We start from the raw sequence: 16,061 nt of genomic DNA, 5'->3' as shown, positions 1-16,061 counted from the left end.
TGCCAGTGACATTCAGCATCAAAGAAAGGACATGCTTGGGAAAAACCATTTTAGTGCACTCCGACCAATTGAAGCTTTACAAATGTAGATCAGAGAAACTAGTATGCTTGGGAGATTCACTTGAAAGTGTATGGGGAAGAAGGGGGAAAAATACCAGCTGTGGGCAACCACTATAGAGATAACGGCAGGGAAGATTTCTCGGAGAAACGACGGAGAGGTGGAAATACCCAAGAGGAAGAAGAACATTCCACTTCAAATAATCCGTATTCCAACTACAGCAAACATAGGAGATACTCTGATATGAACAAAGGGGTTGAGCACTCACAGGGCAATCAAACAAGAAATAAGAAAATGATCAACGAGGAAAACGAAAGGTTTGCTCAACCCAGATACGGGTTGAGACCAAGGCGAAATGGGAAGGTTCTCCCCAGAAAATTGAGGGATGCTTAAGAAAAAAAAATTTTTTTCTAGAAAGGGGGGGACCTTTGTTAGATCCTGAATGGACGAACTTCAAGAAATTATTCATTCAGAATCTAACATAAGAATTTGGCTAACTCAGATAATAATACCTGGTTGATATTTATGTTGTATAGGAAGTGGTGTAATAACATGTAAATCATACTAGAAAAATCTTGTAGTTGAAAACTAAACTGAAGGATTATCGGATTAATGAATTTGTAATAAGGAAATAGTAGTATAACTTGTCCCATTAAGCTGTCCTAAACTTAATAAGTTGCAAAAGAAGTTAAGAGTACAAGTACAAAGGTCGAGTTACATATGCACGTATCGGCCATAATGCCGCAATCTACAATGTACGAGGAAGATGACGCAAGCGGGATTCCCTAGAATACAGCACCTAACGGTAGCTAGGGCTTGAGGATCATCTTGAGGGCATGAAAAACTAAGGGTCATGTGGAAAAGAAGGGACGAAATGTAATGCAATGCGCACGATACTGCCTGAGATATTCATCTCTCAAAAACTCAAAAAATTCAATTTTTTGTTCACTGACTGAAGTTGCTTATACATTTCTTCATCATCAGCCTCAACATTTCCTGGTTCTACAGCAACATCCAACTAAATATCTCTTCCGTTCAGCTCCACCTCACACCACAGTGACTCAAAACCATTGCTGCTATTTCCCTCTTTCATGACTACTTTATGTGGACATAATTCCTCTGCTATCATCAGGCAACATCCCCCTCCTCTCCTTTCTTGTTCTTTCTATCCTCATAATAAACACTGTACCCTTCCATTTCTATTTCCATTAGGATATCATCTTCATCGACCATGTTTCACTTATTCCAATGATTTTAGGGCAAATAAACTCAATCAGTGAAGTGATTTCATCTCTCTTATTTCTGATATCCATGGCAATTGTAAATTAACAGAGCAGATCACTTTTAGGTGTATTACCAGTCCTATCCGAGATATAGTCACTTAGATTAAAAGGAGATGGAGAAACTGTTGAAAAAATCCAGAGATAATTGACCTGTGGAATTGCACATATGAGGATATATTGAGGGATTGTGGTCTTCATTAAAGTTAGAGGAAAGGCCATATGAATGAAAACATAAATTTGTACAGGAATCTTACGGTAGAAACATAAGATGCAGTATCAAAAGTGTTGTTTTTTTCAGCTTATGGCAGGTGGAGTAGAATTCACAGTCATCCCTGGAAGTTGACAAAATGGCTTCGTTAGAAAGCATGCAAATTGCAAGTTCTTCTCATGGGATATGGTGAATGTGTGGAATGGACTACTGTAAGATGTTGTGGGTGCCTCTTCAGTTAATATATTCTTAAAGAGATATGATAATTATTTAGACATAAGTGACTTAAAAAGTGCTTTTTCTCAAAAATGAAAGATCCTTGAACCCTTTTTTGGTTTGGAGAAGCCATGATGATGATCATAAAAACAACAATCCTCTTCTTCTCTCCTCAGTCTTTTGGTCGTTGGATACTGTGAGCTATTGATAATGGTCTTCTGTTTTTGGTGTTTGACTGTTTGGCAGGTTCATCCATTTTTGCTGTCATGCAATTATTGGGTTCTTGGTGTCCCACTCCCAGATCTTCCCTCCATCATGCCCTCAGTCAAATTTGTAGTCAAGTCTGAGTGCATTAATAGATGTCCTATCATGTTATTTTTTTCTGACATATGTGGTTTGTCTCTTTTTTGTTCTTCTGCCTTTCTTAATACTTCTTCATTTACAACTCTTTGTGTCCATGCAATCTTCTGCATTCGCTGTCATCACCATCTCGAATACTGAGTCTTGATATGTGTGATTTTTGTCATGTGTCTTTGATCTGTAGAGGGCCACACTCTAGGCCAAGCTTTTAATAAAGTGCTTCTTGTTTTCAATGACATTATCTTTGATGTTAATAGTGTTATTTTATTGTTAAATAACTTTTTTGCTTGTGCTATTATTATTCTCACATCTCTTCCACTTATTATTATTATTATTATTATTATTTATTTATTTATTTATTTATTATTATTATATTATAGTATCCCAAAGTGTAACCTTGCATTTATTAACATTAAAACTGCAATCCCACTCATTTGTCCAAGCTAAAAGTCTATTCAAATCTTCCTGTAGAGAATTAACATCAGCACCACTCCTGATAATTCTACCTAACATTGCATCATTGGCAAGCATTCGAACATCCCCAATCAATCCACATGAAATATCATTAGCAAACAAGTCAAACAGTACAGGCCCAAAAACAGAACAATGAGGCATGGTACTGGTCACTTTTCTTTTCTGTGACACAGCTCCATCATACACAACTTGCTGGTATCATTCAGAGAGCCAATCCATCCAACCAATATATTATCTATTCCTATCCTCTGCAGTTTGTACACCAACTTATCATGTAGTAATCTATTGATGATTTTTCCTTATCCAACACATTCGTCACCTTATCATAATACATAAGCAGATTGCTAAAACAAGACCTGCCCTTCACAAACCCATGATAACCATCATAGAGAATCTTATGTTCATCAACCCAATTCTGTATTTTATTCCAAACCAATCTCTCCACCACCTTGACCAGAACTGCAGATATACAGAAAGGTCTATAATTGGAAATCTCTGTTCTCGAACCACGCTTGTGAAGAGATTTATTTTGTCTTCTTTTCCTAAGCTGTGAACCTTAGGAAACTTATCCACTGCAAGACTCTCATTAAATAACCAGCACAAGGGCATAGCTAAATCTTTTTCCATTCTTTAAAAATACATGGTGATATGTCATCCATTTCCATTATTAACATCTAATCCGAGCAACACCTGATACACCTCCAATTCCTTCATCTATAATTCTCCTAATTCTTGTCTCCCTTTACATGTTGCATAGCATCATTCACACTACTGTGGTCATCTAACCCGAACAACACTTGATACACCTCCAATTCTTTCACCTTTAATTCTCATAATTTTTGTCTCTCTTTACATGTTGCACAGCATCATTCACACTACTGTGGTATACACTGATAAAGTGTTTGTTAAATAATTCACTATATCATTTGCTACAGTTATTCTGCTACCATAACTATCCACCAGCATCATCCTGCCATAATTATTTTTCCTCTTGCTTGTCATATACCAGAAAAATTTCCTTGATTTAGCTTGACTGGCCAATCCCCTCTCATATTCTACTTTTTCTTTTATAGCCATGCTTGTCTTTTCTGGCCTGCACTTCTTCACTACACTATTTTGTACTGCCTCCATAACTTCTTTTGTAACACTATTTGCTTGATTTCACCATTCATCAATCTCACTCCTGCTCTATTTATTTGCTTAACTCTTGGTATGCAGTTATGCATTGCTTGTGTTAGATACTGCCTCATCATTTCCCATGCACTATCAACATCTTTTCTAGAATTCATCAACCCAATGTATAGATGATAGTTGGCTATGGAGCTTCTGATAATCACCTGCCTTATATAGTTCCACATATAGACCTTGATAACAACATTTTCCTGTTTGACTACCTTCCAAACCAAAACCTCGAGATCACTTTCTCCAATAGGTGGCAGTGTTGATACCTCATTCCCAACCACATGCTATGAGGATATCATCAAATCTAACACTGATAAATGTCATGTTGTTTCCATCACATGCTGCTTTAGATGGTTATCCCACAGAAATTCACCAGATTCACTCTCCTTCTTACTAGACATTATATTTTCTTCTTTCCTATCCACATTCCTATAATTAAAATCTCCCATTAGGGTCATCTTCCTTTTACTTGTCCAACTAATTTGTCTAAACATTTAGCAATCTATACTCTCTGCATCCCCTGACCTATAACAGTATCTTATTAGATTTTGTTGATCTCAACTTCACACCAAACAGCTTCAAAATCTTCACATGTATGACTAGTTCTCACTTCAACCCTTGAATTCCTCTGCTACCATTAACAATACTCCCTCTCCTTTCTTGATCTTCCCGTTCTTTTGGAAAATTCTATATCCTGCCATTTCAAGTCCTGACACTGTATCATCCTCAGTCAACCAATGTCACTTATGCCAATTATCTTTGGACATACTGATTCAATCAGTGCTACAAACTCAGCCCCTTTATTTCTGATGCTCCGTACATTAGTATATCAAAAGTATAAAGAGGGGTGTTGTGCTAAGTTGTGTGAAAATATAATATTCGAAGTCAATAAGCAAGTTGGACTGCATAGGATTTCCCTCCCTGTTTTAAGGGAATGTGCTAAGGAACTGACAGTTCTATTGATGGGCAATTCACTGAAAGTGTGAATGATGACTAGAAAGGTGCTGAGTTGAAGATGAATAAGATAGTGCCATTGAATAAAGGTGGGTGGTGATAGAATGGAATTATTGAATTATAAATCAGTTTATTTTTTTTCTGTAGTTCAGATTTTGGAGAAATTAGTGAGGGATTTTTTACAGAATGAGGTGGCAATGGGTAATGTTATCTGGGAGGGTAAGCATGGAGTTGTTAAAGACCATGCTTGTTTCAAAAATCTGATTGCCTTCTATAATAAAGCAACAAGAGCAGTTGATGAGAGAAATGGAAAAGGCATATACTGCTGTTTGTGTTATTTTACAAAGGCATTTAACAGGACATCACATGATAAGCTGATATTGATGTTGCAGCATATAAGTTTAAGTATTGGGTTAGTGAAATGACTTGGATTCATGTCACTAGCCATTGGATTCATGGATTTATATATATCACAGAATTATGTAAGATCGAGTGGCATCAAGGAAGAGGAAGGTCACAAGCAGGGTTCCACAGAGCTCAGTAATGGGATCTATACTGTTTATCCTTTATATCAATGACATTGTCAGTGAATTTCAGAGGATATTCAGTTGTTTGCAGATGATATGAAGGTGGGAAGAATTATTAGTGATAGTGCTGATGTTGTAGCCCTTCAGGAGGATTTGAATATTGGACTGGTTGGCAAATGAATGGGGATGCCAGGTTAACATAACTAAATCTAATGTCTTGAAATTTGGTCCATCAATAGAAAGTTGCTTACTTTATTATTGCATATATGCTAGAGGAGGAGGAGGAGACAAGAGAGTTGGTGTGATGGTTGATAGAAATTTGAAGATTAGAAGACTATATATATATATATATATATATATATATATATTATTATTATTATTATTATTATTATTCACCTCCATGGAGTCCAAAGACTCATTAGGGAGGCACCTGCTCTACAGCTGTCTCCACACCTCAATCCACCAACTGACCATACTACACCAATGCCATCTAGTGCCGACCACCACTAGTATTTCTAAAGACAATCACAAACATCCATGCCCACGCTTGGATTTGGACCCACAGCCTTTTGGCTGGAGTGCGGATGTGCTAACCACTCGGCCAGCCATGCATATCATGAAAGTGGTAAACTTAACTTAGAATTCTGCTGAAATACCAAGGAGGATGTTGACATTTCAGCAGAGATAAAAGAGGAGTGATTCCTTTGTATAAAGCCCAATTAACTATATCTTGATTAGTGTGCTCAGATCATGTTACCAGGACTTAAAGGGGAATGTATCAACCTTGGAGAGGGTATGGGGGGGAGACATTAAAAAAAATTATATCAGATATGTGCAATGTTAATTATGAGAATAAACTAAACTAAATAGCATGCAAACTGCAGAGTTTGGGAAATAGAAGATGAAGAGGCGATATGATTGAGACATTTAAACAGTTTAGAGGGTTAAAAGATTGACACCAGAGAGATCTTTTGTAGAAAGGGGCCATCCTTATTCCAATTGGAAGCAGTAAGATAGTGAGAAGTAGCTTTTTTGTATGGAGGGTGATTGAATCAGAATGCATTGTTTGATAGGATGATAACAGCAAAGATGGTGAACAAGTTTAAGGAATGGTTTGGTAGTTTTTGTGTTAAGATGGTCTTCCTGCAGTGTGTCTTTTGGAGGTCCATAATAATAATAATATTAATAATTGTTTAAGATGACGTGAATTAATAATAATTCACGTCATCTTAAACACAGGCCATACACAGTCAATGTAGCTCTAGCCAGTGAGCTTCAGCCAGCCTTTACAAGTGTGCTTGTTGCTTGGGAAAATTAAGTTACAACCAACTTTTTATGATGATGTTATTGACCAGTTCATAAAGAAGAACTGTAGGGTAGAATTTGTATTCAAGTAGCTAAATTGAAAAAGATAGAACATCATTTGTAAAATAAATGTTGTATTTGTATGATTAAATATACATAAATTTCTAAATATATAGTCTTAAATGGTCAGTAATTCATTATTCCGCTAATCAGTCTTCAATCATACCTCTCACTCCTTGAATGATAACAAGAGCAAGCGTTAATTTCAAGACCATCATTCACCCCTGAATAGTAATGATCCAAGAACAGAACCCTGCGGCGCACCACTAGTCACAGGCCATTTTTTGGACTCTACTCCTGAATAAACTACTCTCTGATACCATCAACCACCCTCCTGTTCATCTCACCAACCCTATATCCATCCTCATATGGATTTAGGGTTTACAGTATGACTGTAAACCCATTACCCTTATCCAGCTCACCCATCACTGTGTTATAAAATGTGAGCAAGTTAGTGAGGTATGATCTACCCTTCACAAAACCATGCTGTTCCCCCATACAGTATCCCGTTATCATCTATCCATTTCTGTATTCTTCTCTTGACTACTCTCTCCAAAACCTTGACAATGACTCCTAATATGCTGATCGGTCGATAATTTGCAACAGCAGTCTTGGAACCTCCCTTATGCAGTGCTACTATTTTCCCCTCTTTCCACTCCCTCGGGACTAACCCAGACCCGAGACTCAAATTAAACAAAATGGTCAAGGGTGCTGACCATTATTTTGCCGCTTCACATAAGACCTGAGCTAGTAGACCATCCAAACCCACAGATGTATTCATATTAACGTTTTGTAATATTCTATTCACCTCAATTTCCATATAACCTGTTGGATCTTTCTTTCCCAAAATATCGCCATCTGAATGATATACTCTTGCAAAGTACTCAAGCAGATAGTATGTCTGCTCTCCAACTAACAACATGGTGAGTTTAATTAAAATTAAATTTAATTAAATTTACAGATTTAAATATATCAACAATATATTTACAGGATTTAAATATATTAACAGTATATTTAAATCCTGTAATTATTAAAATTACAGGATTAATTAATATTCATCCAGCTATCTGCCTCTTTTGTAGGTTGCATTTAACACAGATAGTTGTATACATAATGAAGAACAGCAGTGGGAAGAAATTAAATCCATCTGCAGTCTGCCTATACCAATGGCAGCTAAAAGAAATCATAGGTGAACTTTTATTTATTAAAGAAACAATGCTAAGTCTCAGATCTTTTTTTTTTTTTTTAACTTGGAAACAAAATTAGTTACCTTCCTCTGTTTGGTATTTTAAATATGCAGGGTGTTTTATAAACGGCTCTGTAATTTTGAATGGTGTTTAAAGCTGTTAGTATGAATTACATAAAATTAAATGCATAGTCATTTAGCAAAATGAATAAACTCTCACGTGAAATCTCTGAATTGCAAAAAATCAGTATGAGCTCCAGCTCTGACCTAACCTATCTCCCACAGATAGTTAGTTTCTTCTTAAACATGATGTGGCATATGTTTAATTACAGCTGCAGCTGTAATTGTTACTTGTAGTCAGTGCCGGATTTACGTATAAGCTAAAAAACTACAGCTTAGGGCCTCAAATAAAAAACAAAAAAATATAAAAATTGATAAAAAAAATATTCGTAGAAAAATCACTCAAATGAAGTCAGACATATCATGATGATAATTTCTAAATAATTTTAAATATACAAAATATAACATTAAAATAATTTTGGCACATTGTAAAAGCGATTGAGATATTTTGTCGTCTTTTTTTTTTTTTTTGAGCCTTATTTGTCGTTTTTAAAACACTTTAATTATATAATTATTTCTGTGATTTTGTAAATGCATATTTATTATTTTTTTAATAAAAATTAAAAGACAATATATTTTCATATATTAAAAAGGCCTATATATTTTAAATTTTTTTGAGACCAGCTGATGTAATTTAAAACAGTAGGGGGCCTCTGGATTTTGTATAGCTTAGGGCCTCAGCAAGTCTAAATCCGACCCTGCTTGTAGTACTCATAAATCATCACTATTCACAGTGAAGTGGCTTGTATTTCATCTTTTGTAACTCCAGAAGTAAAAATCACATCAATTCAATCAAGCTGTGAGTGAATGAGTAGTATTTTTCTGGAGTATTGTGTGCTCTTGTAATGTGCTCTGTAAGTTCTCATTACTGTATATTAGTACCTAGAAGTGGGCTAAGTGGTAGAGTACCACTTAGTCCACTTGAGGTGTTAATATACAGTAGGTTTTCAAGTATTCGCATAAAAAAATGTGCAATAACACTAATGCATGTCTTTATAAAAAGAAGTAGCCATATACTTTCTTACTATGCATAGTACTAAAAACATTCAGTTTTGAACTTTCTCACAAGTATGTTCTTCATGCACATTGAGGAAGGACTTGACCTTCTCCAAATCTTGATATTGCACTTATTGACTACTACCACTTAGATGAAACATATGCTAATCATTAAAAGTTCCAGACTGAGGAATCTTTCATTTATTCAATTTGTAGACATGCACAAAATGCTATGCTTGATAATACTTTTTATCATCAGCAGCAAACCATTAGTTTTATTATAAGTTGTATAGCTTTAGATGAAATACTTTATACATTTTCTATACTGTTGCATTGGAACAGTTGAGGACAGACATGTGTAAGAAGACAGCTAATAGATAAATAGGCATCTTTGTGTCTGTCAGCTGTAAAAGGACAGCTAATAGGTATTAGGGAGTAGTATTAGGTAGAGTTGAATCAAAGAGAAAATGGGTGGGCTAAGTACTTGGCAACTGCTGTTTAGTTTGTTCATTTATGATATCAGGAATAATTTGAGGGAGAAATACCCCTTGACTAATGATGATAACTTGGAAAATCAGCAGTTAATAAAGATGATACAGACTGGTAGAGGATAATAGCTGCTAGTTCAGTTTGCCAAAATGTAAACTTATGCCCTTTGATGGATGAAAAATTATCAGCTGTGTAGTATATATATAGATTGAACTGGATGTCAGTAATGGGCTAGGGATTTAAGCAGTGGCAGCCTGTGAAGGTTTAAGTTGGGGTGCTGCTGCCTATACAAAATAATTTTTAAAAAATTATTTTTTTCCTAATTAGTAACCAATTTATTAATAAATAAATCTGTAGATTTATTTATTAATGAATTGATTACTTGTTCATTGTATGAACAACAGTTCTTCTTAAACTTTATACTTTGTAATATTGTCAGTTGTCATATTTTTACAATTTAATTAGTATTTTATATTGAGAAGAGTTGGAGGTGGGCTGCATACGAACAAAGCCAGATAACTAGAAGGAGACCTTCTAGTTATCTGGCTTTGTATTCTTTTGTATTCAAATTGTAATTGGTATTCTGTTCTGTACATTAAGGAATGTAGAGAACAGAATGCGACTTTTGACCTAATGTCCAGTCCTCACCTTCTGGTGCACCACATTACTAGGTATCCATTGTGTATTGAATGAATGATGGGTTGGTGGTTTGGACTTAGCTGACTAAATTGTATTATATATTGGCTTAAACCAGAAGCAAACATGATGAAATTTCGTGCTAGTATGCTTGAGCGTCATACAGTTAAACTAGGCCCTGCTGTTTTTGTCAGGGAAACAAGCCAAATAGTGAAAAGTCAGCTAGTTCCAACAAACTTGGCATCGGAAGAATTGAAAATAGGCACTATCAATGGAAAGGCCATTGAACTAGTATAAGAACTAAAGTTCCACAAGGGCTAAAACAGAATAATTGGTGTTAATAATAATTTCTACTAAATAATAAACATAGGATGTTCATGCAATAATAATCAAAAGAAAGGAGCAGCAATGACATTCAGCATCAAATATGAAGATAAACTTCTTGATTGAAAGGCAATTTCAAATAATATATTTTATGTGAAAAACCTCCAAATAGTGAATTGGATATTATTATTATTGTTATTATTTGTCACCTCTAGGGAGTCCAAAGACTCATCGAGGGAGGGCTTCTACTCTACAACTCTGCTTATACCACGCACAATCCATCGGCTGACCGCAACTACACCAATGCCATCTAATGCCAACCACCACCATTAGTATTTCCACAGACAATCACAAACATCCATGAACACGGCAGGATTCGAACCAGCAGCCTCTTGACTGGAGAGCGGACATGCTTACCACTCAGCCAGCCAGGAAAGGTATTTGTGCCCGTGGGCCTACAGAAGGTTCTCAACCTAAGGAACCAGTACACATTATGCAAATTATGGAAACAGCTACCGTGTTAGAGTAAAACTTTAGTTTAATATAAACCAAAATAAACACTTGATGTTTCGACATTCACATGAAGGTCATCATCTGGAGCATACACATACATATATATATATACAAAGAAACAAGCTGCACTACAATCTACATGGCATGCTAAAGTTACTGACCAACCATTACAACTATTGGCCTGACCTCTGGCAGAAAAAGAAAAAACCTTACTACATCAAAGTTAGAGTCCTATTATTGTTATTATCCATTAGGTTTCAATATTAAATTAAGCTGGGGTGCAACATGTTTACAAAAATAAAAAAATTAATAAATAATAAATAAATATAAAAAATTATTACTTATATAAGTATACATATAAATTACAGCCAACTGGTATGGATAGTGGTCAATAAAAGCTGAAAAATTGCTTAAAGTCCTAAAGTCAGGGTTTGCTGGAAACTAGGTGAGCTGAATGTGTGCTATCCGAATTCTTGGATTTTTATGCCACCATTATTGTTGAGATTTGGGTGGTTAATCAAAATTTCACAGGCTTCTTTAAATTTCCGTTCATACCAGGTTTTTGTGTGATGTAATGAGCAAGTACTTTTCCAATCAATTTGGTGTAGGGTGTTAAAAGCGTGATCTGAGAGGTCTGCTTCACCAAAATTGTTAAATTTAATGTGTCATTTGTGCTCTTTTTTATGGATAAGGATTGTATTGTATATCCAGTTTCCCCAGTGTAAAATAATGCAATAGATGCAATAAACTCCAGGATGTGCCAATGGGGGGGGGGGAAGAGGATCCTTAGCGGAGTTGAATATGTTTTTTAATTTTAAAGGCGGTTTAAAAGTGGCATTAAGATTCTATTAATTTTTTCTGATAACCCTTTGATGTTTGGGATAGCTATGGTTTTACTGTTGAAAGTTTATTTTTCACTTGGTTAGAGTATAATAAAATTAGTTTAATCCTTTATCCAAGTGTGAGCAAACAAAGTTTGCACCTGAAAGTATCTTCGGGACTGGGGTAAAGTGGTACAACACCAGGGCAACTCGTTGCAAAGGTGGAGCAAGATACCAACACTCCTATCTCAGTATCTCCTATAATGTAATGCAAAACACATCTCCTTGCAGATATGTCTAATGTTATGCATTAAGGGAAGGGCCACTACCCAGATTAGTTTTGACCTTTATTGAGGTCTCTTCAGTGGGAGCCAGGCCCAAGTGGAGATACCATCCTTATAGTCCTTATAAGGACTGGCTTAAAGGGGCGAAGCAAGAATGCTTTTCATATTCCCCGTTATCTGTAGAGGACAGTGTAGGGATAAGGTGTTATTGAGCTATTAAAGCTCTGATCATGGCAGGAGGGTAAGAGCAATAGCCGAGCCTCAGTTAGAACTTCATTGGCTACAGCATTGCCATCCATTACCCTCCAAGGGTATTGGATTGAATGAATCAATCACCGCATCTCACGGTCGATTGTTCCCATTATCTAAGCCAGGCTCAAGTGGAGATACCAGGCAGAAGCATTAGCAGGTCATCTCTACCTATAGGAGTTGCCAAATGGTGTGCCACCTTTTTATTAAATTACTCTGGATTTAGAGAAAGATGTTGAAAGTTTATTTTTCACTTGGTTAGACTATAATAAATTTAGTTTAATCCTTTATCCAAGTGTCAGCAAACAAAGTTTGTGCCTGAAAGTATCTTCAGGACTGAGGTAAGATGGTACAACACTGGGCAACTCGTTGCAAAGGTGGAGCAAGTCACAACACTCCTATCTCAGTATCTCCCTATATCTCTCATTATCTATCCCTATCCCTCAGTATCTATCCTATAGATAGAGATGACCTTGCTAATGCTTCTGCCTGGTATCTCCACTCGGGCATGGCTCCCACTGAAGAGACCTCAATAAAGGTCAAAACTAGTCTGGGTAGTAACCCTTCCCTTAATGCATAACAAATAGACATATCCGCAAGGAGATGTGTTTTGCATTATAGGAGATACTGAGATAGGAGTGTTGGTAGCTTGCTTCACCTTTGCAACGAGTTGTCCTGGTGTTGTACCACCTTACCCCAGTCCTGAAAATACTTTCAGGCGCAAACTTTGTTTGCTCACACTTGGAAAAAGGATTAAACTAATTTTATTATACTCTAACCAAATGAAAAATAAACTTTCAACATCTTTCTCTAAATCCAGAGTAATTTATTAAAAAAGGGTGGCACACCATTTGGCAACTCCAATAGGTAAAGATGACCTGCTAATGCTTCTGCCTGGTATCTCCACTTGAGCCTGGCTCCCACTGAAGAGACCTGTTTCCAGTGGCCTCGAGAGAAAGCTCCATGTTCCAGTCCTTCTTCAAACCTGTTCCAGCGGATTCCAGCAACAGTTTACGAGAACCGAAAAGAGAGCTCCGATTGAAGTCCTGCTACCAACAGGGTCCTGCCTTGGTAAGATTCCTTGTTCTTTTTGTGGGTTTTTTAGGCCTATACACGGCATTCCGCTACTTTATAGGAATAGACTAAAAAGACTTTAAAGGATTAAACTAATTTTATTATACTCTAACCAAATGAAAAATAAACTTTCAACATCTTTCTCTAAATCCAGAGTAATTTATTAAAAAAGGGTGGCACACCATTTGGCAACTCCAATAGGTAAAGATGACCTGCTAATGGTGGTTTGGACTTAGCTGACTAAAGGAAGAAGACTTTCCTTGGAAAGCCTTCTTCCTTTCTTTCTTTAAGTAATAATGTCTTCGGTTTTACCGAGGGTAAGAACCCTCGGGTTCGAAATTGATGCTAATATTGAGAAGAGGACGTTTGCGAAGACTATAATTAACTATGTCGGGGCAGACAACATTTCTGGTTTTACCCCTTACGGGGGGGGAGGTTTCAAGTTGTATGCACTAACGTTGCAACTAGAGAAAAATTACTGAAAGGAGTCGAGTGCCAGGGAAAAATTTTTCATCCTTTTGTGGTAGGAAGTCTTTCCAAAAGTGTAAGAATAGATCGTTTCCCACTTGAATATCTCGAAGAAGACACTGACATCATCACTAAAGTCTTCTTGAAATGGGGAGCCGTGCGGGATATAAAAATTGGCACGGACGCTGACTTCCCTCAATGGAAGTCAGGAGAAGTCACTTTTTCTGTCATGATGAAGGCAGAAATTCCGAATTTCGTCAAAATAGGATCGGCCAGGGTAATGGTTAGCTACCCTGGCGTAAAGCGACAATGCTTTAAGTGCGGTGCCCTCACGCATCTCGGGGCTCAGTGCCCGAAAATGAAATGTCGCAACTGCCTTACAACGGGCCATACATTGGAGAAATGCCAGTCGGCCTGCTTAAAATGTGGCAACAAGGACCACAAAGTGGACACCTGTCCAAGCAGAAACCATGCCGAAAGAGTGGGAGGCACTATCACGCCCAACACTCCAACACCAGAAAACAATATCAGTGGCATGGAGCAGAACGACTTCCCAACCCTGAAGACTGCACATGAAAGGGCAGCAACAAAGAATAATACTGCCACATCGCAAATTGAAGCAACAGAGAAACCTACAGCCAAAACTGTAGAAGCAGCCAGGAAAGACTCAAAGCAGGAGGAACCAGCCAACGACCAAACCGCCACCATAGAAATTAAACAGAACCACCAGCAAGAAGGTTCTAGCACGGTAGTTGAAGAAACAACAGCAGAAGAAACAGTAGAAATGGAAACTCACAGTGAAGAAACCACACAAAAAAGGCCAGGCAGCCCTGAAGAAGGGAATGTAAAAAAACCAAAACCAGGGAGTCCGGGCGTAGTTGAAACTGGAAAAGTAACAGCAGAACCCACAAAGTACCCTTATGCAAAAGCCAATGCACCGATACTGCATCTGCTAAAAGACTTCCCCGAGGATGCGAAGGTTTTACAAAATGGAATAGAAACATTCGGGGATATCCTACTTATCCTCACAGGGAAAAATGGGCCTAAAGTGGTAAGCGCAGAGTGGAATGATATGTTTGTCGAAGACATAGATGAAATCACTCCAGAACAAATCGAAGAATTTATTGATACAAAGGATGACGTGGGAGCAGCATTGTACAGAGGCCTAGGAATGCTAAACTACTCCCGCGGAGATAAGTTATATGATCACATCCTTAGTACCCACAACAGCAGAAAGCAGGAGGATTCAAACCCTGCCTAACACGTTGACAAGTCAGTCGACTTGTTGCATACAGCTGCCGAAGGGGGGGGGGAAACGGTCCTTTTTTTTTGTTCTCTTTCAAATTAGAATTTTTGTTTTGAAAAGGTCTTTTCCACACAGGAGGGGTACCCTGAGAACCTGGGCTGCGAAGGCCTACATCGAGGCGGTGCAGCTCCTTGTGGGCTGCATCACCCAGGCCAGGCTCTTCCCCCGCTCTTCTGATCATTCAGTTTGAAATTCCAAAATTCACCTAGTTTCTTATTTCTTTGGTTCTGTCTTACAAATTGTTATATGTACGTTTTAATGTTATTTACCAGTTTCCTTTTTCATGTGTTGCTTCTTTCATTTGTTTTTCCCTGCTTTCCTCGGGCAGTCATCTGAAGAGGTGACTGACCGAGGAAAGCTGAAAAGAACGGATGGAGGGAGATAATGTCGGAGATCTGCTTGGTGCGGACATTTAAGTCAGGCCAAGTAGATCGACTGAGGCCTCTTTTAACTATCTACTACTATCCACTCTATCTTTCTCCTCCTCTCTCACTATCAGGCTGACTCTTAGCACAACTTTTATTAAATCTAAAGAGGCCAGTGATGAAAGGCATGAACTCCCATTCGACCTCAATAAAGGTTGAAACTAGTCTGGGTAGTGGCCCTTCCCTTAATGCATAACATTAGACATATCTGCAAGGAGAGATACTGAGATAGGAGTGTTGGTATCTTGCTCCACCTTTGCAACGAGTTGCCCTGGTGTTGTACCACCTTACCCCAGTCCTGAAGATACTTTCAGGCGCAAACTTTGTTTGCTCACACTTGGATAAAGGATTAAACTAATTTTACTATGGTTTTATTGTAATCTATATTATTGTTTGATGAAGAACTTTATTAATAGTATTTTTGCTATATCCATTATATATAAATGTACTGCTAATAGTTTTTAATTCTTGTTTAAGAGCTTGTTCATTAGAGCAAATTGTTATAGCTCTGTTTTTTGAGGGCTGTTAATGACTCCAAAAAACT

General features: G+C 37.3%; 2 protein-coding genes across 4 annotated transcripts in view; one reads left to right on the top strand and one right to left on the bottom strand.

Annotated features, from left to right (window-relative positions):
- Positions 1–16,061, top strand: part of LOC150102971 (transmembrane channel-like protein 7) — a 407,541-nt gene that overhangs the window by 55,510 nt on the left and 335,970 nt on the right. For all 3 annotated transcript variants that reach the window (XM_090398590.1, XM_090398591.1, XM_090398592.1), the window contains exon 3: positions 7,709–7,815. In XM_090398590.1, the coding sequence (XP_090254716.1) occupies positions 7,709–7,815 (107 nt within the window). The remainder of the gene's footprint in view (positions 1–7,708; positions 7,816–16,061) is intronic.
- Positions 1–16,061, bottom strand: part of LOC150102972 (transmembrane channel-like protein 7) — a 482,602-nt gene that overhangs the window by 455,883 nt on the left and 10,658 nt on the right. The gene's annotated exons all lie outside the window — the stretch shown is intronic.

The sequence above is a fragment of the Typopeltis vanoorti genome, chromosome 9 (assembly GCF_054136105.1).
Source record: "Typopeltis vanoorti isolate ZY-2024b chromosome 9, IOZ_Tvanoo_1.0, whole genome shotgun sequence".
In the NCBI taxonomy this organism is placed as follows: domain Eukaryota; kingdom Metazoa; phylum Arthropoda; class Arachnida; order Uropygi; family Thelyphonidae; genus Typopeltis; species Typopeltis vanoorti.
Note: the sequence above shows the minus strand (reverse complement) of the source record. Positions and strands in the feature narration are given on the sequence as shown.